At 47.4% G+C, this 23,642-nt stretch overlaps 2 protein-coding genes across 8 annotated transcripts in view; both read right to left on the bottom strand.

The window, feature by feature from the left end:
• Window positions 1–15,130, bottom strand: part of RUFY3 (RUN and FYVE domain containing 3) — a 50,289-nt gene extending 35,159 nt beyond the window's left edge. The window contains exon 1 of one of the 7 annotated variants that reach the window (XM_072336339.1): window positions 14,719–15,130. In XM_072336339.1, coding sequence (XP_072192440.1) covers window positions 14,719–15,022 — 304 coding nt within the window. In that variant the 5' untranslated portion in view covers window positions 15,023–15,130. Of the gene's footprint in view, window positions 1–7,977; window positions 8,859–14,718 lie in introns of those variants that run through there. The other 6 variants (XM_072336340.1, XM_072336342.1, XM_072336341.1 and 3 more) reach the window with 6 other exon arrangements.
• Window positions 15,131–18,633: 3,503 nt separating this feature from the next.
• On the bottom strand, window positions 18,634–20,318 carry UTP3 (UTP3 small subunit processome component). Its single transcript, XM_072335303.1, has one exon. The coding sequence runs from the start codon at window positions 20,264–20,266 to the stop codon at window positions 18,698–18,700; it is 1,569 nt and encodes a 522-aa protein (XP_072191404.1). The 5' UTR covers window positions 20,267–20,318; the 3' UTR covers window positions 18,634–18,697.
• Between the last annotated feature and the right edge of the window lie 3,324 nt (window positions 20,319–23,642).

Below are 23,642 nucleotides of genomic sequence, written 5' to 3' on the forward strand. Positions count from 1 at the left end.
TTCTCATGCTGTGGGCAGAGCGGAGATAAAAAAAACCATCAGATTCATCTTACAGTGCTTCTGAACAGGTGCCTCAAGAGAAGGAAGCTATTTGAGTTCCCACATACGCAGCAGAAGCATCTCTGTGGCATTCTAAATAGATCTAAACAAGTGCTGAACATGCACCCTTTAATAAATGCTCAGCTATGCACAGACCACAAACCACTACTCGTAGACCTGAGCTACACAAAATCTTACCCGTTTCCTTCAAACTGCCTACACAAAACATGCTCATTAAGAAATAATGTGCAATGAGCACTTCCAGCTTTAACACAGCATCTTAAGACCATACTGGGATATCACCTACAAGCAAACTCCTGGGATTTACAGTAAGCCTAACAAAAGAACTGCAAATTCCCCAGCACACACTGCCTCCCAGTCTGTGTTCTGTTTACACCTGAACACACTGACCCACAGAACCAAGAAGGCTGGAAAAGACCACTAAGATCATCTAATCCAACCCCAGCCCATCCTCACCCTGCCCATTGACCATGTCCCTCAGTGCCACATCTATGTGTTTCTTAACACCTCCAGGGATGGCGGACTCCAACACGACCTTCTGTCAGCACATCACTACTCCTCCGGAAAAGGTTGTCCTAATACCCAACTTGAACCTCTCTGGGCTCAATGTAGGACCATTTTCTCTCATCCTACCACTGTTACCCAGGAGAAGAGGCCAACCCCCACACCTCACCACAGCCTCCTTTCAGGCAGCTGCAGAGAACCACAGTGTCTCCCATGAGCCTCCTCCTTCTCCAGACTGAACAACCCCAGCTCCTTCAGCCACTACCCATAAGTCTTGTGCTCCTTGACCCCACAGCTTCACTGCCTTTCTCTGCACAAGCTCCAGGGCCTTGATGACTTTCTTGTAGTGAGGGGCCCACAACTGAACACAGTTCAGTTCTGGTCTGGCCTCACCAGAGCTGAGTACAGATATATAGAGAGTCATTAATTAACCTGTAAGGAGAAGCTAATGGGTCAGAAAAGTAACAAGAAAAAAAAAATAAAAATAGAAAGACCAATTTTGAGAAGTGGAAACAGTCCAATAAAGAAAGTATTTTGGCTGCTATGAGAAACCTGACCTGAATCCACTAGTTTTTGTATAGACATTTACACAAAGCATTAACTGTGCTGAAGATTTACAAACAAAAATGCAGCTAGCTTGGGGTCCCTGAGTTCTGCTTACCAATAAAGAAAAGGGTTATTTTTAAGGCTGTTGTGATATATAGGGAAGATGTCAGCTAACGGCCAAGAGCAGGAAAGACAGCCATATTGCAGTCAGGCTGCCTCTGTGCACTTCTATCAAATCCCCTCTGCTCCTGCCTGGTGATCTGCCACAACTGACAAAAGCTCTGAGCAAAGCAGCAAGAACAGCTGATGCACGGGAAACAAGACTTACAGAAGAGCTGTTGAGTCGGTTACAGCCAAACAACATACTCGGGAACTGAGACAACAGTGAACTAAACCTAACCTACCAAGCAACAAGGGGAGTTCTCTTGATCTTCTTCTCCCCCTCGGTACACAAACATGCTTCTTTCATTTTAGCACCAGTATCCAAAGCACTACAAGTTCTTTCTCCTCCGGAAGCAAAGAGCACTCCTCTGCACCTCACCGACAAACCACAGCACTTCTCAGATTCACTCAAAGGCACTCCAAGCAGCAAGTGGAAATCTACAGCAACCTTAAGTATAACCAGAAGTTACAGATAGTTTCACTGTCAGTTATGCCTTATCACGCCCTAAAGGGAAGAAGCACCATCCATACTGGTGGCCAGAGGGATGCTGGTGGAAAAAATGCTGACACATGCGCTCATTAGAATGTAAATTATAGGAACTTTTATCTGGTTTTAACTTTTAGTCCATTGCTTTAAACACTAGCTTGTCTTTTCTGGGCCAAAGCATCCCACAAGGGAAAGTGGGAAGAGTTTTCTCAGAAATAGCACAAGTTGTATTCATGTCTCTTTTCCCTCCTCCTTTAAGGCTAACATTCTCGTTCATTGCACGGACAACTAATAATTCTACCACTAAAAGGAAAGATATAGTCATATTATGTTTATTTACGTTGTGTGATTCTCTTATTTATTGCCTTAGGAATGAGAAATAATACATTTAATCAGGAATAATTAAACTGGTCAGTAAAGGTATGCATGGAGAGACGTAACGAGTAATTCTTTTCATTAGATTTGCAATTCAGGTAGCTCATGATGTGTCAGCAACAAAAGGGACAACGCAACGAGGGCTTCAGCACCATGCTGAATGTTATTATGTGTGATCCAAAACCCCAGGAAGTGGCCTGAGTCCAAAGATCAGAATAAAATAATTAAAAAAAAAAAGTTAAACCTACTACCTAAAAATTGAGACAGATGGTCTGCGTATACTAGAAACAAGAAGTCAGTTCATTTCAGCCTGCAGTTTCTGTCTGGGCAAGCTATATCCAAAACTGGAAGGCTGAGAAATGGCTACCAAAACTGCTTACCAAACACATTCTCCCACCCTGCAGCACTGTCATGTGCCCGCCTGCAAGTCACAGAATTACAGAAGTCCTGGCTCTCCTTCCAATGCAGGAGACCAAAAGAGAGAACACAGCATGCATGGGTACTGATGTGTCCCTGAGAACCTCTGCTTGCCCTTTGCTGATGCTGCTGACCCTGGTGCAGTCTGCTCTCTGCAGGTAACAGTTGCTTTTATCTATTTCTTCCAGCCACGCATCACACACTGACTCAATCCCTGCACTGTCACATTGCTCCTGCCATCACTGTTCTCCCAGTCACTGCATCTTACCCAGCATCTGACCATCCAGAGCTGAGGGACATGGTTAGTGGGCCTGGGCTGATGGTTGGACTGGATGATCATAGTGGTCTCTTCCAACCTTCATGATTCTTTGAACTGCTTTCTTTAGCTCGCCTTACAACACCAACATCTTGTGCTTTCATCACCAATTGCAACAACAGACTTCAGTATTTCACAGTGAAAACACCTGCACTGTTTCGAGTTTCTTTATTAGGCTGTTGCCATCACTGACTTTACAACGTGCTGCTCCTTGCTTGGAAGCATTAAGGTCATCACCTCAAACTTGACTGTTAATCCCACACCAGGAGCATTTTAACACATGTAAAGGGTTGCACTGTGCTAACACAAAGTCACAGATCTGCAACAAACCAGGTACTTCTGTATGGATGTTTGCTGATCTGCAACAAGCCAGGTATGTATGTTGCAACTGTGTGCAGATAACTGAGATCATGGACAGTTTCTCCGCAGCCAGGCTTTTTCCGAGCGGAAGTGCATGAAAACTGCTATGGGAAATTACCCATTTTATTTTGGCACATGCACACCGAAAAAGAAAACCCACATTTTTCTCCAATCTTTCATTTTACATCTTGATTAGAACGCAAAATGTTTCTCTACAGCTTCTGATTCATTATTTTGCAGGGCCATAAGCTTTTGCCATATTTCCCATGCTCATTGGACTTCATTTAGGCTGAGCAAGCTTAGAAGAGTAAACAATCCTTGATTGCTATTTGCCAATTATAACATTGAAAAGAATTACAAAAAGTTTAAACTTTAAATCAAAACAGAACTAGAGCTGATGTCAGCCTCATCCTTACATCCTTAGAGGGCGCTCCTTTTTTAGTTCATTGCCAGTATTGATTACCATGAAGAGCTTTAAAACTTAATCTTCCTTTAGTTTGGATTCCAGTTTTCTCTGTCCTCCCCCCTTCAACAGCTCCTGGCTTGAGACAGGATTCAGCACAAATATAGTAAGGAGGACATCTCCTTCCTCTTCTACAGGAGGATGACAATGTTCATCGCATTGCTTTTCAGTATGTGTTGCCTGGATTACGTGGCCTAACTACTATTCAAAAGACTGTGGCTGTTAACAGACCATAATTCATACATCTTACACATAACCAACATTCACATCTGTTCTACTGAATTGAGTCTCTGGCTCATACCTGTAAGGAGGCTACGTGACCAAAGAGTATCTGGCAATCCATGCAATTTTTTAAGCCACCTCAAGCTTTTGCCCTACCTAGGGGTTTCTGCCACCATACAGATGTCAGAAGAGGTACTTTTCATACCAAAAAACCAAAAAAACTCATGCAGTTTTTGTGAATGTGCAAAAGGTCTCTGCTATTCTCAGCAGGGTGCTTATACCAGATTTGTTTTGTGATGTGAAAGATACAATTCCTAAAGCAACTCCCACCTCTCCCAGCAGTTTGCTTCTATTCCACACCACCAGAGAAAAAACCTACAACAACAAAACAGTTGTCAGAGTTTCACATAATGCTCCATACAGCTCTATACCAGGACTGCAGGCCCCAGACAGGCACATCCCAGCATGGTACGAGCCCTAATGTCACACAGTTCGGACCAAACCAAAGAGTACTGCAGCTCCCCAGCTCAAAATAAGGTGATTCCCACAGCCTGCAGCATGCAAAGTTCAGTGCTGAGAAGCAACTTATTTGCAAAACAAAAGCATAGCTAATAAGATCATGCTGCTTCTTTAAACCATTTTGAAGTGTGCAACAAAGATGGGAAATTAGCTGCAGGTAGATCTTGGTTTCATGGTTCTTTTTAAGTGATACTGTAACACTTGATAGCACACGTACTATCAGATCACATAGCTATCACACACATTCTTTCTGCTTCCAACTATAAGTTGATCTCATGAGGATTAAGACTTCATTGCTCTAGCACGAAGCTCCTCAGTAAGAATGCTTATTCAAAGCAGAAATCTACCATGCAGTAAGAACTTCACAAGACCATTTTGCACCTCCTCTATAAGTTCACATCAGGGTTCAATCTTGTCAAAGCAGGCACTAAAACACTTGATGTTTTTCCCAGCCAAGTCCCTAGACAATCACTACATCTATGGCAAATAAACAAGAGTACAAAAGCCAATTGTGCCATATTTGCCACTTTGTGATGCCTGCGCAGCACAGTACACTTCTGAGTTCTTAATTCAGAACCATTGTTTAAAAACAACAAGGTCAGCCCTGAGAACAGTAGGCACCAGCTGCCTCTGCTGGGGAACCCTTGGAGCAAAAGCAGCACTCGCCTCCAGCTCCCCACAGCACTGCATTGCCATGAGCTGGCACTGCTATCATCTGAAGTCTTTCTCTCACTGGAACTAAAACATGGGGTTTTGAGGAGGGATATAAAACCAAGGTAAGCAAGAATCATTTCCTTTAACTTCCTCTTGCAGGTTGAAGCCACATTTCCTAAGTAACCAGCTCAAAGTGTCAATAAGAACAAAAAAGAAAAGAAACAACAATAAACCTAATCCCTATTTACAATCTGCTCCTCCCAGAAAGAAAAACAAACAAATTACTGCAGCTTTTTGTTTAGCAACAATCCAGTTTTGTCAGTTACTTCACTTGCTTTGCACTGACTGTGGTAGAACCACAACAACAGAAGAGCATCTTTAAAAATACAGAAGCAGAGAGTGACACTGCAGCCGACCACGTGAAGCAAAGCAGGAAGGTGTCAGGCCTGCAAGACCGTACAGCTGAAAAAACTGGGAACCCAAGAGGAGAAGCCACAGACCCCAGGTCTCCCATCTTATTCACTGACTGAGTCATCATCGCAGGTCACATGAGAGCAGCCCAGCAGGCATACAGACAATAAGAAGGAGGAAGGCAGGATGGCCAGGGGGCACAGCAAATCAGTGGAGAGAGCCCAAAGGTAAAACCTTTTGGGAAGCAGCAAGATCTGAAGGACAGCAACAGGGGGCTTCAAATCCTTCTTTCAGACGCATAACTATACTACATCCTGATTTTATGTCTTGACTTGTAAGAGAAGAAAAATGCAAATTGTTGTTATGCATTGGCAGAATTCCTACGTTTTTTGTTGTGTTTGTTTTTTTTTTTTCCCCCCCTTCTGTTCCTACCTTCCTATGTCAGAATTACAGGGAAGCTACAGAACCAGTGCTGGCTCCCTGCTTTCCCTCTCAGAGCAGCAGCCAGTGTCTGCAAGCTGTCTTCCTGTCCCCTCATCCCTGCACACACAGAGGACATAAGAGCAGTGCTGATGCAGTAACAGCAGCTCCAGTGCTAGGGATAAAGCTGTGTCAGCTTTCCTGTTATGAACACTTCTTCCTGAGCTTATCATCTCTGTTAATAACATAATTTGGATCAAGTCTTTCTCCCTTCCAACGAGCAGCCTTATGTTATAAATATATAAATATCTCCACAAAGGTCATTTTCAAACACCTCTCTTTTTACTCATTTTTGACACAAGAATCAATACTGCAGCGAAATAAGCAAATACTGCTTTCCAACCAACCCCCTCCGATACCTTCAAGAGGCTGTCTATAATAAGAGCATTTAAAACAATTGTTTTTGTAGTTTGGAAAGCGTTAGTCCACTATTAGTGCTTTTGCTGCCTACAAGAGTGACACTGGCACTATAGAAACATTGTCAACATATTTGGGAAAGGTATTCCAGAAAAGCTTTAGCTCATGCACTAGAATCATTAAAGTCTATCTTGCCACGAGTTTGATGGGAGTAAGAAGGCAAAGAGAGAGAAAAAGATTCATATGAGAAAAAGGATCTAACTAATTGACTTCCAGTGCAACAGAGAGGTTTTCCAGGATATAGAAAGATGAGACCCCTAGAATGCTCAGGTCATTTACTAACCCCAGTGTGACAGATCACAAGGGGAGTTAGTGTTTATCAGACAGATAGAGGGAAAAGGAGGCTGAGAGAGAGACAAAAGATCAATCTATCAACACTAGAAGACATTGTTAAAACAAAACATAAGTCTAAGACCACAGAAGACTGCCCAAATTCATGCCACGTACAAGAACATGAAAACTGGAAGTCAGCTGAATTGCTGCACCCTGGGCTCACTCTCCACTTACACTCAGGATCCATTTTCCTGAGCCTCTAGCACCTCTCTGAAATGCTGGGATGCGCTTCAAAGGGAAAGTCAGCCTCTGCTTTTGAAATCCCTCTCTAGTCCCCTGCTTGGCAAGCAAATCCAGACCCAAGGGCTGCTGCTCCTCAGTTAAGTTTAAAGCTCAAATTCACACCACAAATTAAGCTGCTGCATCCACAAGACAACAATAGAGAAAGATGTTACTGATTTGACAAACCCCACCAAATGGGCCGAGCAAGATTAATTGGTGGAATCATACTCAACTAATTAACAGAGAGCAGCCTGGAGTGTGAAGATGGAGTTCCCTCACTGCAGGACTGAAAGATACTCAGCATTCCCCAACTGTCACACAAAACCCAGCAGTATTGGTGCTAAATAACCCTGGAAGCACGAGGCTACCCTATAAACAGTTCTGCAGGAATTCTGCCCTAGCAAGGGCAAGGAGGAGCTGCAGCGTGTGGCTGTCTTCTGCATTTTGGTCAGAATTTAGAAAGCTTTCAGTTCTCACTTCACGTGACCCGGTGTTAAATTGTTTTCACTATCAGCCCAGATTACAAACCCATTTTCAATGAAAAGAAAGACCTTTTATACCTCCACATTTCAGGCTCCTGAGCCATAATAAACAGCAGCATGCTCAACAGAAGCAAGACTTGTGGTGGCATTATCACCTGACAATAGGCACAGCTGTGCAATCACTCGGGGCTTTCCAAAAACTACCCACTGACCACATGCAGACAGAAGTCAGCATGCTGCCAGTATGCTCTATGGAATATACATCACGGCACCTTCCTTCCTGAGACACAAACCCAATCTTCCCCAATACATTAAAAACAAAACAAAAAAAAACAACCCACACAGATCTGCCTCTGATAAAAGGATGGATTACAAAAGACAAGAGCAGTCGGAAGCACTGAGTTGGCTTTTTGGTACATCACACGGTGTCCAGGTACTGCAGGCAGGACAAGAGCATCTCATCCCAGAGACACCCCCTCCCAACTCTTGCAGCAGCGGTAACAATGCGATGGCTGCAGGGATCCCGAGGCAGCGAACCGGACCATACCTTCATGGGTAGGCTCTGGGTCGGGGGTCAGCGAGATGTCATCCAGCTCGCGCAAGCAGAGCCATTCTCCATCCATGGACACTCGGAATTTGCAAAGATAGATGGTCTCCATGGCAGCCTGAGTGATCTTGTCGGTGGTGGGGGTTGGCATGTCGCTTTGAGGCGTCAGAGCAGACATGATGACTCAGCTGGTACGACAACAACAGGGAAAAAAGAACTAAGAAGAGCTTTTGGAAGAAGAAAACAAGAAATACCTTGCTATTATAGGTCAGATATGCTCAGGACCGCACAGACTGCTTTGGTCTTTTCATAAATAAAGCAAGGTAAAAACGCTGCTCCTTCACGCTTGTCTGTTCCTCCCTCCTCTCCGTCAGCTGCCGTTGTCTTCAGATATGCTAGAGGCTATTGATCCTAAGCAACCACAGGGAACCTGGCTTCTGCATCAAATATGGGAAAAAAAAAAAGATAAAAAAATATATTAAAAGAAAAAAAAACGAAGGAGGAAGAAAAAGAAGGGCTTCCTCTGATGACTCCCCAAGCAAAAACAAAGGAAGAGCGTAGAAAAAAATATCCAGTTTTGCTGAAATGAAGCTGCTGGTGCCTTTCTTGCCAGCTCAGGCAGGGCAGCGAGTGCTGCTAGGATTGGTTGTGCGCAGTAAGCAGGGTGTTGACCAAAATGGCTGACTAATGAACTGAACTGAAAATTCAGGCTCATGTGACCAGCTGCTCTGAGCGTGGGGCGAGCAATTCCCAGGATGCTTCATAGGCGCTGCTGATGCAGGGACGGCAATTAGGTCTCATCATCCCCGGCAGCTTCTCATCAGGCTCTGCTGGGCGATTTCCAAGCAGCACGGCGCGGATTTCTCATCAGCTGCCCCCGTACTACAAAGAAGAGCAGCACAAGGAATACAAATGTCTCTTTGTATTCCTTTCATGCGCTGGATGCCACTGCGTGAGTGAAGCAAGTACCTTTGTTTTCACAGCAGGTGTGCAAATTGCAGTTCCATTCTATTTTTCTTGTGTAACCCCCTCGTGGTACCTCTGAACTAAGATTTCCCATGCATAGAAGAATTTTAGGATGGATTTATCGGCTCGGGGAAACGATGAGAAAAACAAAAGAGCTCCAGAGCTAAGCACTTCAGTAATGTAGGATTAAGCTGTTTTAGAAGGGCACACGCACACCAGAGAACAATGAGGAGGAACACAAACATACAGAGGTACGCAACAATCTTAGACTTCAAAAGCACCAACTGAAATCAGGTATCACTCAGGTGAGGCTCAGGATGAAGCATCACCTCTCAGCAGGCACAGAAATGGGCTTTCGGTGTCTCAAGAGCCAAACGGCAGTCAGTCCCGTGCAGCCACATGAACCTCCTCCACACCTCAGCCCACACACCCCACCTCTGGGGCATGGAAGGCAGCGCTGCTCTGTGCCAGCCCACTGAGAGCCTTCTTATCCTCAATCCCTATTCAGCCAGGGACGTGATGCAAGACTGCCACCCCCGTGAGCTATGGGATGGTTCTATTCTTGCATGGCTCCAGTATGAGGCAGAGAGTAGGTGGGCAGCATCCATCTGAAATGGAGGCTCGTCTCCACCACCCACCCAGGGAAGCGAGCAGAAGCTGACTGCTCACCAAAAAGGCACATCAATGGGAACACAGGGATGATTACTCACCTCAATTACTGACTGTACGCTTTTTCCCTAAAGAAACACTAGAAACAACATGTGTCTATTTCTAATACAGACTAAACATAAATCGATCCCTCGATGCAGAAATCAGAATGCCAACTCACAAAGATTCATTTTTTTTTTAATTAAGAAAGCATTCGTTATGTTAAACATTTATAATGAAATGGGGAAAATAAAAATCAAAGTTATTTCCACCAAGCAAGAGGCAGTGGCTGCTTTCAGTGAAAACGTCCTGCTTGGTGCACAGCATTCTCACTCAGCACCTCTTTGTCCCCATTAGACTAAAACAAAGAGCCATGCGGCGTGTTATTACAGCGATGGAAAGAAGAATTACATGACAGATGACAATGGTTATTGTTGTTCCCTCTCTCTAAGAAAGAATGGGTTTGATAACGCACGCTGACACATTAGCTCTTACTGTATCTGTACATCCTTTCAGCAAGCTCCAGTTTCAACACCCACATCTCACTACTCCAAAAAGCAGCGAAAGCTGTCCTACAGAACACTGCTCCCTTCGCTCTTGCTTTCTGAAGCAGTCCAAACAAACAGGAAACCATCAGAGTAAACTCTTGAGAGCCAACAAAGTACCACGAGCTGTTTTGTAAACTGATGTATAACTGTCAGTTATAACTTACAAATAACACTAGGTGTAACCCTGCGGCTCCCACTTCAAAACAATGGTCTTCACTGGATTCGGCACTGACAAATGACCCATGCAGAATGATCACAGTGGAAGTTTCTTTAGGTATTATTCTACTGATTTCCTTGTATGCCATTTGCTTCTTCTGAACGTGAAGAAATAAAAGCAGCCACTCTGCCCTTTTCAGCCCAGGTGTGTTTCCAGACCTCCCTTATGCAACGTTCCTGCTCTAAATACTGCATAGGGATTAAGGAAAACTAAAGTAATGCAGCTGCACAGGCTGCCCAGGGAGGTGATGCAGTCACCATCCCTGGGGGTGTTCGGGAGCCACAGAGATGTGGCACTGAGGGCTGTGGTCAGTGGGCACGGTGGGGGTGGGTTGGGGTTGGACCTGATGATCTTATAGAGGTCTTTTCCAACCTTCACGATTCCATGAAGGTAAAACAAAATATTGCTTTTGAAATATTTCATTCCATAAGCATGCCTTACACAGAACAGAGTATAACACCTGTCAGATTTTGAACAGTCTGTAGACTAAAAGAAACAGCTACCTCACCTCAATAAACCTTCTATTCCCCTAAGGCACAACACCAAAACATCTCAGCAGATGCTGAAAACCTGATTGGTTGTGTCCGATTTTATTAAAACCAAGCAACAACAAAACCCCACAACACAAGAGCGATCCTGTGATCTACTGATCCGAGAGCCTTTTGCCCCCCCATCTGGAAAACAGGACCTGAAGACTCCACCCCTACGCTGGGCCTCAAAGTTATAAATCAACAAAGAATGTTATAAAACAACAGTGTCACGTACTTGTAGCTTTCATAAAGCCTTTGGAGAAGAATTCCTCACAACTTGATGCCAAGTGCTAGAGCTGTAGGAGGGTTTGGGGTTCAATGAGTGGTCAAGTGCAAGTACAAGGGAAGAGGTCAGTTAGTGAAGGATCACTTTCTGAGCGGCAAACAAGTCAGACGGCTTGGAGCAGTCCTAGGAAAGTCTAGTATTAACCACGCTATGGCAAAGCAGGACAGAAGCTCTGGCTAGATTACAAAACACAGCAGTTGGCAGATATGTTTGAATTTTAGCAGTTTGAAAGCAAACCATTCCACTACCCAGCAGCATTTCAAATCTCAGCTGTACCAGAAATTATTTCCAATTTATTCAGCTTTTAAAATGACAATGACTTAAACAATTACTAAACAAATCCCCCAGCCCCCTTTCGGACTCCAGAGGGCACATTTGAGTCCTTCTGCTTCCAGCGCCAGCACAGCCAGCCTGCCAATGCCCGACCTTTGCTCCTTAGCAGAGAACTTCCCCCAGTGGCTGCACAGGGGCTGCACAGCAGCCATACAGCAAAACGGCAAAGTTAGCAGACGAGATTATTGCTTCAGATGACTGCACGACTTCTGCTTATTTAAAATCGCAGGAGATCACTGGAGCTTAAACAAAAAAACAGCTATTGACACTACACAAATTGGAACCTCTGTCAGAAGGAAACGATCTGATGGTAACAGCTCAGACACATCGTAGAGCTCTGAGCTGCTTGAGATATCTTGAGAGAGTAGGGGAGCAGATATTCCATGCAGACAAGATAAAAAAATTATGATGAAACACCAGCTTTTATACCACAGCATAAGATAAGCATGAATCATAAGCAAGTCTGTGCACGTTTCTGTGAAGCAGGTAGCCTGTTTGCGACTGATGCATAAGATTAGACAGCCTGTCATTCCAGTCCAGTAAGGCAGTTCACACACTTTTATGTGAAACCATTCTGGCCTTCCTATTTTCTTTCCTGATATGCCAAACTCTTACCTGCAGATCCGAGAGCACAACTTCTGCTCTTACGCAACCTCTCTCTCCTGCCCCTTGACTTCAGTCTGCACCAACACACCACCCAGCTGCCCTGTGTTTCCTTCAGTCAGTGGCTGTGCCAGCTGTGACTGCTGGAAATTGGTATCAGAATTTCTCTGTTTCCTGAACAAGTGACAAACTTAGTTCGTTTATTACTGCGAAGTACAGAGATTTAAGGAATCAAATACCTCTGGCAGGCTTTGAGTGGGAGCAAGGCAGCATAATCAAGTTGCTTTTACAGCACTTAAAAAGTATTCTAAGTATTTACTACAGCTCAGCATGTTTAAGTCTTCCTCTTGTTCGCTCTCTGACTGGAACCATCTGTATCAAGAAAGCAGGTGCTGCTGGCATCAAAAGCTTCTGCAACCTACTTCAAATAAACACTACTTCAAATAAACCTTCAAAATATTCTGCAATATTGCCTCTCCACTGTGTTAGTCACTATCCCACTTTAACAGGCAAATATCAATACAAGGAAATTATTTTTATTACAGCTTATGGAAATGACTCTAAGGAGAAGAACCCAAGATCTAGCAGGAAACACCTTTCACTTAAATCTCTTCTTTCAGTTTACAGCTATGTAGAGAGGGATTAGTCTTCACAGAGTACATCACCACTTTAATCCAGGCACAAGACGCAAAAATAGCTTTCTTCACACTCCTCAATCTTAACTCCAAAAATAACTGGAGCATTGAAGAATCAAGGGAAGCAGATGTGATTGACCCCTTTGGGTACTGCTACAGAACAAAGAGCAAGAGAAGTCAATGCTGAAAGTCACATACCATGGCAACATGCACTCATGGCACTGGAGGAGAGCCATGCAGGGTCTGCAGGCCAGCCATGGCCTTCCCCAGCCATGGCCTTCCCCAGCAATACAGACAGGGCAATCCTGATAGCCCAAACCACTGCTAATGGCACCACACCTCAGAGCCACACAGAGGAGCTACCATTCAGAGGAGGTACTGAGAGTGACACCATCTGCAAGGCCACATACACTACAGGTAGCTGAGAACAAGGTCAGTACTAAAACGAAGTCCTTTCTCTTCCACAGCCAAGTTCTACCACTGTTTTAACATCAGTCCTGAAGCAGCAAGTGGATAGGCAGAATTTGGCAGCAGAGCTCGCTGCTCCTATTGCTTATCAGTGAGCAAGCAGCTCGCTGCTCCTATTGCTCAGCAGTGAGCAAGCAAAGGCTGCTTTTCCAGAGGCATGAGAACCAAAACATCTTATAGTAACAGGTATGGTGAGAAAGTTGGTTTGCAGACAGAACGTGCTCCAGAAGAAATAAAGCACAGTCCATGACACCGTGCAAATAAATCATGATTCCTGTTCCCTTCAGACACAGCCATGACTTCGTGGGCTTCAACATCTGATATTGTGCAGGCAGCTATTACTTCTGAGACAGAAAAATACAGGGGAGTTTCTATATACCCTTCCTAGGGCTTTTCCCAAAGCTTACACAGTCAGCCAGGGCTGTAACACCGACACAAGGGACGACACACTGCTCAGTGGTGAGGTTGTACACTAACTCCTGGAGATCTTGAGCAAACAAGCTCACCTCAGCTTCACACATCTGCACAGACCTTCCACAAAGGAATCATTTTGAACTGCATAAAGTACCATAACAAAGACTAAATACAGAATCACAGAATGGCCCGGGGTGAAATGGACCTCAAGGATCATGAATCTCCATGCACCCCCCTGACGCAGGCAGGGCGGCCAACCTCCACATTTAATACTAGACCAGGCTGCTCAGGGCCCCATCCAACCTGGCCTTGAACACCTCCATGGACAGGGCATCCACAGCCATTCTGGGCAGCCCAAAACACATTTTTTAAGAGCATGACAGACTCTCTTCACCTCAAATAGCTCAGTCCCTCCTTACACACATATCACACAACTACAGCGAGGAAAGGTTTCTCGATTGGGAAGCACCACTTTGTAAAAAGGAAGGTTTTGACAGGAAGTTAGCGGCCTGAATGACAGCCGAGCAGGGTGGGCAGGCAGCAGCTGGCAGCAGGGGCCCTTCCTGTAACTAAAAACAAAGGGAAATCATTACAGCTGCTCCCCGCTACAGATATCGACTTCTGCTCTCAACGGTCACAGCTTTGCTGAGTAATAGCTAAATAAAGTGCATTAGCTTCAAAAGGAGGACAACACGGCCAAAAATACCCGCTCCAAAACAAACGGGCTGCGACGTCTCAAAGGGCCACACGATGCTTCCGAGGGACAGAAACCTGTGGTTCCCGCAACGCCGGCGGAGCTGAGCTGGAGGATCGGCACTACCCGCCCGCCAGCACCCCGCGTCCCGGCCCCGACCCGCCCGCACGAGTCACCGCCCGGCCGCCAACGGAGCGGCGGGGCCACGACCGCAGCCTCGGGGGCCGGGAGTTTGGGGAAGGACGCTCCTCTTGCAGGTACCGCTGCCGCACGGGGACCGCCAACTCACGGCCGCGGAGCAAGCTGACGGCTCGGCTCCAACGGGAGCCCCGGCACCCCGCCCCAGCTTCACAAAGGCCCCTCCGCGGCACCTCCCCGCGCGGCCCCGCCGCTACTCACGGGCTGAGGCGCCGTCGGGCCCCGGGTAGCTCAGCAGCAGCACGGGCAGCGCGGCTCCGCCGCGGGGCGCCGGGGGTCTCCACGCGCTGTGCGGCGCGGCCGCGCCTCCATGGCCGGGGTAGAGGAGGAAGAAAGGCGGCGAGGCGGGGCGCTCCTCGTCCTCCTCCTCTGTCACCGCCGCCTCCTCCGGGTCGGGCTCGGCTCGCCGCTCCATGCCGGGAGGCGACTCGGCTGTCGGCCCGCTCCCGGCCCGGGAACTTTCCGCCTGCGGCGGCGGGAGAGGCGCCCGCTCCGCCTCCGCCATCGCCGCCCCGGACTGCCGGCCCCGCCCCGGGCGGGAAGGAGCGCCAGAGCCGGCCCCGCACAGGGCTTCCCCGGCCGCCCTCGGCCGCGAGCCCCGCCGTGCGAGGGGAGGCGGCGCGCGGCCCCGCCCGCCTTCCGCGTGCGAGGGGCGGAGAGCCGGCGGCCCCGGAGGTGCGGAGCTGTGCCCGCCGGACAGAGCCCTGCCGGGGGGGTGGAGGGCGGGGCTTACCGTGAGAGCGGGGCTTACCGTGAGAGCGGCGCTCGGAAAGGCGGGCTGCCACCCGCGGGAACTTATCTGCGGAGCGGGGCCGGCGGGCTTTGCTTGCGTGCGCCCGGCCTGCCCGGGGGAGAGATCGCGTTTTCCGATCCTCTGACGAGAGGCGACAACACCGAGCCCGGATGCCGCCTTTACCGCTTATACAGCCGCGGGCCATAGGGAACCGCCGGGAGGAGCGCCTTCCTAAGGGCAGCGCCCAAGGGCTCCCGTTCCGGCGGGCAGTCCCAGCGCGGGCTGAAGCGGCAGCAAAGAATGCGGCTCTGTCAGCTCTTACGGAGCCCGCGCTCAGGACGCCGAGGTGAGGATGTAACGCGTCGCTTTTCCCTTCTTCTGACCTCAGAGCCCTAAAGACACCTCCATGCTGAGGCTGCCTTCCGGCGCTGCCCCATGTCGTACGCTGTGCGACCGCTGCCTTACCGGGTGCTTCCAGACACTGTGGAACGCAGACCTTTGGTTCTGAGATGTGCACTCACCGGTGTGAGCTGGGGTAAGATCACATCCCAACTGTTGCTGATGGCACACAACAGAAGACAGCTATAAAAGCAAAATGAAGGCAGTAGTAAATGCATTTCCTTTTGAGTTGTTATACACGTTTTCCTTACCCTGTGTGATCAGAACATTCACACTGCGATGCAGAAAGCGCCGTCCATCCCTCTGCTGCTGTGTGGTTGTTCACTTCCAACTTCTAAAGGCTCAGTCTGGATGAGAGAATAAAAAGATGGTCCTTTAACCACCAACTCACTCCACTTCTCTTTTCCTGACTATTGCCTACAGACCTTCCCGTGTTTCACATGCATCTGTTTTTATAGGGGTCTTGAAAACCTATCCAGCATCAAGGATTTCACATCACAAACGTACCTCTAAGAAGCATTTATCAGAGCAACATTGTGGTGTTCTCCCTCCCACGGTAATAATCACAGTCGTAATTACTCATACACACAGCCCTACTGGAAAGGAGGATATTTAGGGCTTTGCCCGATCTCTGAGCCAACCAACTGAACAAAATGCCACGTTTCATCTTCATTTAAGCGGGTTGGTGCAGCAGTCCTGGGAGACACACTGTGCCATCTGCCGGCTGCCTGCGGTGGGCACGCTGACACGCACTGCCTGCTCTCGCCTTCAGCCTTAACCCACACATTTCTGGAACAGTGAGCCTGTAGGCATATCGCAATGTATAGCCCTTATTTACTGCTCAGATGGATGGTGCCAGAATTTTGCTACCCAGCTGCCTAAAGCTTTTCAAGGCAATACAAAGCCATGCAGGACTCTTACAGCTAATCTGCCAATTTATGGAAGTGCATCAGCCTTTCTTTTTCGCACAGAGTGTGAAATGTGCATGAGCAGATGCTGCAGTAATGAGATTGGTTAGCATCTCTGCAGGGTATTTCTCACATCCCCTGCAACATCTATTACCAACAAAGCTGCTTTTTCCCTACCACATTACCTTTCACTGACCTCATTGTCGGCCCAGTGCAGTCAATAGAATGATGTAGTTTGGGGAAATGCACTTGTACACCTTAGACTTGTTTCTCATATTGAAGCAGACTTGCACATTTAACATGATTACCAACTCAAAGCCATGCATTTTCTCTGGGAGCAGCAAGCAGCTAACACTGCTGATTGTCGCTTACAGTATGAGAGAGCAAGCATGAGAGAAACAGGTTACATGTCTTACCCAAAGCTATGACAAGAGCATCGCACAGAGAAAGACATTTTCTGTGACCTCTCCAAGAAAGCCTCATGTCTGCATTGGTGACACTCATTGAACAAAGGTTCAGCAAGTACCCCAACCTGAGGGGCTAAGCTTCTGCGGAGAAGTCAGTTGCAGGGCTTCAGATGGCAACTTCAGTCTTAAAACACTGACTGCTATGACTTCAGGACATGAGAAATAAATCCTTTCTCCTGCACATACCTTCAACCCTTCCCCTCCCTACACACAGACCTGCTAACAGCATAGACAAGTCTCAGCACTGATCAGAAACGCCAAGTTTTACTTCACTGCCATCCACACTCCTCATTAGTTTCCATTACCTCCTGTGGTACGAAACACCACAGCTCTGCAGGCTGGCAAAGACCTCCAGGGCAACTTCATGGGGAGGGGAATCAATTCACAATGAGCTGCAGTAAGAGCCTGAATTGAGCAATTCTGGTTTTGGCCATTACAGTGTTGAACTGCTGTTTGGCCCATGAGCAGCAGGGGGCAAACAAACACAGTACCAGTAAGGCCGGCAGAACTTGTCCTTTCAATCTTGAGCTCCATAGATTTGCTGACTGAAATCCCCTCTGAGATTGCCATGCATAGCTCTTACCCCACGGATTTGGGACATAAAGACTACAGAAGGTCTCCTTACCTCCATTTCCATACGTCTGGTGTCTGATGTTTTTTCACCTCTAACAAACAGCTATAAAAAAAATAACAAAACATTCTGCAGTCAGCAAGAAATCCATGATCCTGGGCAGGAAAAGGCCCAAGATAAAATGGTTTGCATTAAACCTATAGAAGGGCATTTTGTATGCAGAAATTGAGCATTGTTTGCATATTTTAAACAGAGCACCTAGCCTGTCATGGCTTCACACACTCGTATTTTGGCTTCTCTGATACCATCATACTAACTATAAGGTGAAAATAATGGCGTCTTACCTGTTTCTCCTCTATCAATGTTGTGTTAGATCTGTAATGGCAAGCAACAGTTAGCACTTTTATCATAGATTAAGCTAATGTAGTTATGGCAGATGAATAATTGATTATGCAATCCAGCAGTCCTCATTTTGCTTCTCACTGAATTATCAAGAAGTGGTTTCTCAGGTCATATGCAATTTAAGGCAATAGCCTCTTAGTTACTAAAGAAAGAATATTTAGGAGAGTGTAACAGTTAATTCTTACATGTATGAGAACAAGTTAATCACGGCATAAATTAAGAGGAAATACCATAACCATTTATATCTAACCCCACAGCTCTATACCTCAGCTCTATGGGCCAGGAGAACACAGTAAGCAGGTAGAGGCAGAGAATAGTGAATTCCCTTCTAACCCACCCTCCAGGGGTCCTTCCATCTCTCTCCTGCTGCCCTCAAGCCCCGTCTGGTCCACATCCATCCCCTCACTTGACACAACTCTTGCAGCCTCTCAAAGCCATATTCACAGCATAGGACGTAAGAGTAGAGAAAACACATTAACAAGGAAAGTGAGGAAGGTGCCCTGTTCTGCTCTTAGAGACAGCACCTTCTGAGAAGCACCCTCCTAAAAAAGAAACAAACAAGCACACAAAAAACTCTCAAAGGAGAACTCCCGCTTAAGGAGAAAAACCAAAACCAAAACCAACACAGCATCTTTTACAGAAAAATTTATTGCATTGAGAACTTTTACTTGCAGCTCTCTGAAACAGAGACAAGTAAGTTTCACTGAAGCTTTCTGCTCTTCTTAACACCAGCGCGAATGCCAGAGAGCTCCCCACCGTATCTGTGTATCTCCCTCCGAACTTCTCGGACCTGGCCCTTCCGGCGAATCTTGGCTCGCCTAAACTTCTCCCGATGCTTGACCCTGGGGTTGCGATCAATCTTCTTCCTCCTGGGCGTGAGGCCTTTGTTCTTGATCATCTGGTAAGTCACACCTCTCTTCTGGTTTGGATCCTCTTCTGTCACTGGTTCTTCAAGCGTTTCCTGTTCTTCCGTTCTCTTCCTCTTGAGTTTCAACTTCTCTTGCATCATCTTATAGTATTTTAGCGCAGCCTCTCCATCCAGGTCAGATTCATCTGCCAGTTCCTCAGCAGCAAGTTGGCCATTAGCAAGAGCAGATTCACCTTTTCGTTTGGTTTTCCTAGCAGCTGGTTGGAGAAGCACTGGAAACTTCTTCCGCTCTCGGAGCTTTTCCTCCTTCTTATCGTAATAGTTTTTCAGAAGCAGGCGAACCTGTGAGGACAACTTTTGATCTATCGCTGCTAGGTCATTGATGATATTCCTGTAAGCAACCAGTCGTTCGATGATGGGGTGACTATGAACTGGTATCCTTTTTGACTTTAGAACTAAATAGAAACTGATATTGGCACAGTAATTCAAGTACAGCTGATACTTGATCTGCAAATAGCGACTGCCTTTCCCCTGTGGGATGGTGCCGCTTTTGACCATTTGCAGCAGTGGGTGCAGCTCATCCTTCAGCTCCATCAGTTTGACTTCAAAGTCTTCAATCAGCTGCAGGAGCTCGGGAGACTCCTGCTTCAGTAGCTTCAGCTGCTCCTTCTTGGGAAGGGCCTGCAAATCCTTAGCAATCTTCTGCCCCTTGCTATCATGGGTTTTCCGCTGCTCCGCCATGTAGCCCTGGATCACATCCAGCCCATAATCATCTTCCCCCAGGTCCTCCACCAGCCTCCTCTGGATCACTTTTGCCTCCTGCTCCTCTTCCTCCTCCTCAGCATCAACGTCTTGCTGGCTACGTTTGCCTTTAGCCTGGGCGTCACTCCCATAGTCTGTGTCGTAGTAGAGCTGTTTGCGTCGGCCCCAGGACAGCTCGTGGGGGAGATCAGTGTCCTTACGGCGCTCCTCCAAATCACTCTCCATGGACAGGTCCTCATCCTCATCTTCATCCTCCTCTTCCTCCTCATCCTCCTCCTCATCTCCCCCATCTTCCTCCGCACTGCGGTCCTCATAAAACCCAGGTCCCGTTGCTTCCTCTCCTTCCTCACCAGCTTCACCTTCATCCTCCTCCTCATCATCATCTTCATCCTCATCCGGCAGCTGCAGCCCCAGCACTTCTTCCTCCTCCTCTTCCTCGCTGTCCCCGGCCTCCTCCCCGCTCTCCAGAGCCGCCATCACTTCCCGAAACCGCGCCTCGTGAAAATCCTCCACCTCGTCTCCCAATCCCTCGGGCCCCACCTCTCCGCCGGGCACTTTCTCTTCGTACTCCTCTCCGCCATCGTGGCGGCCGGCGGCGCCCGGCGGCGCCCTCAGCACGGTACCGCGCCGCGTCCTCATGGCTACGCCGGAAATCGGAAACGGCTCCGGACCCCGCTTCCGGCGCCGCTGTCGCGCTGCTTCCGCTCATCCCGCTTCCTGTTCCGGTGCCGCGCTCTATCCCCCCCTCCAGGCCCAGTCCCGCTGGTTCCGGCCGCCCGGCGTTCCGTGCAGTCAGGGTGGGCGGCGGCGGCGCGGGGAACGTGGCCGTGCTCAGTGCTGCCCATTGGGAGGCACCGTGAGGGCCAGCTGCCCAGATAAGGTGTTTTGTGGTTGGAAGGCCTGAGTGCGGCCGCGAGTCCAAATGTGGTTCTTTTCAGCCGAGCGTCTGCTTTGGGTATGAGCTGGCGGCAGGCATGGTAACGCATGGGGAGTAACGCCGCCCCGGGAGGTGCTGGGGATGTGGCAGCCACCGCACTGCGATTATCTCAGCCCTGGCGGGCACCAGCAGTGAGTCGCGCTGTGTGGAAAGAGCGGCGCCTTTTCTCCTCTCCAGAGGCTTCCCTTCTAAAAGTACAGCCACATCCCAGTGCACTGACTGCGTATGTTCACCAGCAATAAAAAAAGCTAGTTAGACACCTGACATCTGTGTGCTGCTCACCGAAACCTCTGCTCACTCGCTTCCCTGCAGCCAGATTGAAGTTTCAGAGAGAAGTGAAAAAACCTCCCTGGACCCAAATGGGGCACGTGTATTGACTCCATCTCCTCCTCTATACTGCTGCCCTCCTGGAGCAGGGGCATCTTCTGGCAGGAGATTGTTGGGGATCAGTCTGCTGCTTGAGGCTGTGGCTTCATTTGTGCTCCTTAGATCAACCCTTTTATGCCATAGACAAACATGTCCAGGCATCGTCAGGAAGGTCTTTGAGGCTGACTATATTCCCTGATGTTTATGTTCACATCCTGTATGGCTGCTTGTTCCTATTCTCAGATACGCAGCACCTAGCCTAGCCTCCCATCCTGCCACTGGGAAATCACATGAATGCTGAGCCACATGCAAGTAAACTGAAATAAATGCATACAGCCGATGCTGCAAGAACAGAGTAAGGCACGGTAAAGAGCTCAGCATGGCCTGAGAAAACCCCAAGTGGTAAATTTGGAAGCCACACAATCCTAGGAAGAGAAGTGCTGTGCAAAACAAGCACAGGTGCTTTTCTCTAGCCACAGAGCAGGTGCTGGGTTATTTATACATACCCACATCCACCTCCTCGTGGAAAAGTCGTGTCAGGCAAGCATTGAAGTTAACTGAAACAGAGAAGGGGGGAGGGGAGGGGTACATATCACTCATTTGTTGGTGCTTCGTTTGGATTCTGGCAGATCTGACTGCAGAGCAGTCTCGGTCTCTTCTTCCAGCTTCAACATAGTCACATCTCAGTCAACATTTTCCATACTTTCTTACAAACCAAGGATATATTTTGCCTCAGACAAATACACATTTTTATATCAGATCTGTCAGAGCCAATCGTCAGGTGTCACCTCCTCTGGTTAACAGGGCTGCGTAAGAGACAATGAGAATAACTTGGTTTTGGCAAGTGAGACATAACATTCATGAAACTTCTTATGTAAATCTAGGTAGAATTTTTCACTTAGCTGGTCTCTAGAATACAGCCATCTCTGCCAATCAGGCTTTTGTACTTGTTGAGTACCTACTTCATCCCTACTTCATCCCACAACTTTGGTGAATCAAATCCAATTCCTGCATGATAAAAGTTCTAGGTAACCTGCAAGTGCGACTTCCAGAAATCCAGGCCTTCATTGTGTCCCAGACCCTGAATGCTTCCATGCAATTGCAATGTAATGCCCTCAGTTTGTTAGTCAGCACTTCCAAATTTCAGAGCCTTGACAGCAGACCAGCTCCCATTTAGATTCTCACTGATTTACATGGAGTTGACACACGGTCTCTCAATTCAAGGTGTTTTTTGCTTGTTTGTGGGTTTTTGCTGCTGTAGTTTTCTGATGAGCACAAATGAAATATCACCTAGAGACATTTAAATCTCTTTCAGGACTTGCTGAAACCATTATCCACCTCTGGTGAAACTGGAGACAACCTCCAAGGTTTCAAAGGCACGAAGTCACTCATCCTGGCGCCCACCTAGCTTCTAACCTGGGAAATCCTAGCTTAGCACATCCTGGGCCAGCTGGGGGTACAGGGAGCCTGATACTACAAGGCTGGTTCTTAGCTGAAATTCTGTTAGTTCTTCAGTAGCCTTGCAGCAAGACCAGGAGTCTAGCTCCCCACACAGCCCAGGATTCAGTCCTGGAGTAACGGTATGCCAGGCCTTTCCCCAGCTAGCACAGTTCTTTAATGCCTACTTGCCCAGATCATTTTGGGGTGGTTTAATGTGTCTTCTAAAGAATTTACGAGCTAGACAGAAATCATCAGAGAGATGCAGGTGGCTGAGTGTGACTAAAAACAGTTCTCATGCCACCAAATAAAGACTGATGGGATCGTGCATGTAGACATGCAGATTTAGCAACTGAAATTCAGATGCACTGAACACCCGCAGTCAGGGAAAAACACTGAAATAATCAGAATGACACAGAATATCACTCTGCACGGGCACTCCATTCAAGTTTTAAAACACTCATGGATGCATCTGCTCGAATGTTATCAGTGTCATATTTCTATCAGTGCAGATAAGCAAAATAGACCAGAAAAGGCCTCTTTAGAATGTGCTTTATTCTACTGTCGCCATTCTCCCTTCTTGTTCAAAAAAATCTCTCCTTGGATTAATAAATAAATAAATAAATAAGTGATCAAAACAGTGTTTGAGACAGACATTTCCCCCCCTGCCTCTCCTCACTCTGGTTAGCCAGGTCTACCCGTAACCTTTTGCACAAGATGGACATCTTCCTGCTTCAGAAAGAAACTCCACACTGCTCTATTTGAATTACTTTCTGGGGTGGGGGAGATGAAGGAAAAGCAAGTTTTCCTGCCATACAGATGGAGCCCTGCTAAAAGAGGAGGGTTTGTACCAATTACAGCGTAGGCAGTGCCCTCCTGGCACCCATCATAATCACCCATCCCTCCCCAGGGAAGCCTTGAGTTTCAGTACTGCTGATGTAACACAAAAGCTCTTTGCATCATGCATCCACCTTGCTAGATGCTTGTGCCAAGGGAAAAAGCTCAGAATGCAGATGTCAGGCTTTATGAACAGTTCTGTGCTCAGGAAGCTGACTAGCAAGGTCTGAAGCAATGTTATCTAATGACGTGAGCTTCTTGAGAGCCCTGGGGAGCCAAGAATGGCACATGCAGTGTGAAAAGCCTGTATATCATTGTGGCTGCTGCATAAGAAGCTGGAGCAGCACAGGATTTGCTGCGTGCTACTATTAATCATGAAACAACTAACCTTGCAGCAAGCAGAAAGTCACAGAAAACACTATAAACCCAGCAAAGAAC

The sequence above is a fragment of the Excalfactoria chinensis genome, chromosome 4 (assembly GCF_039878825.1).
Source record: "Excalfactoria chinensis isolate bCotChi1 chromosome 4, bCotChi1.hap2, whole genome shotgun sequence".
NCBI lineage: Eukaryota > Metazoa > Chordata > Aves > Galliformes > Phasianidae > Excalfactoria > Excalfactoria chinensis.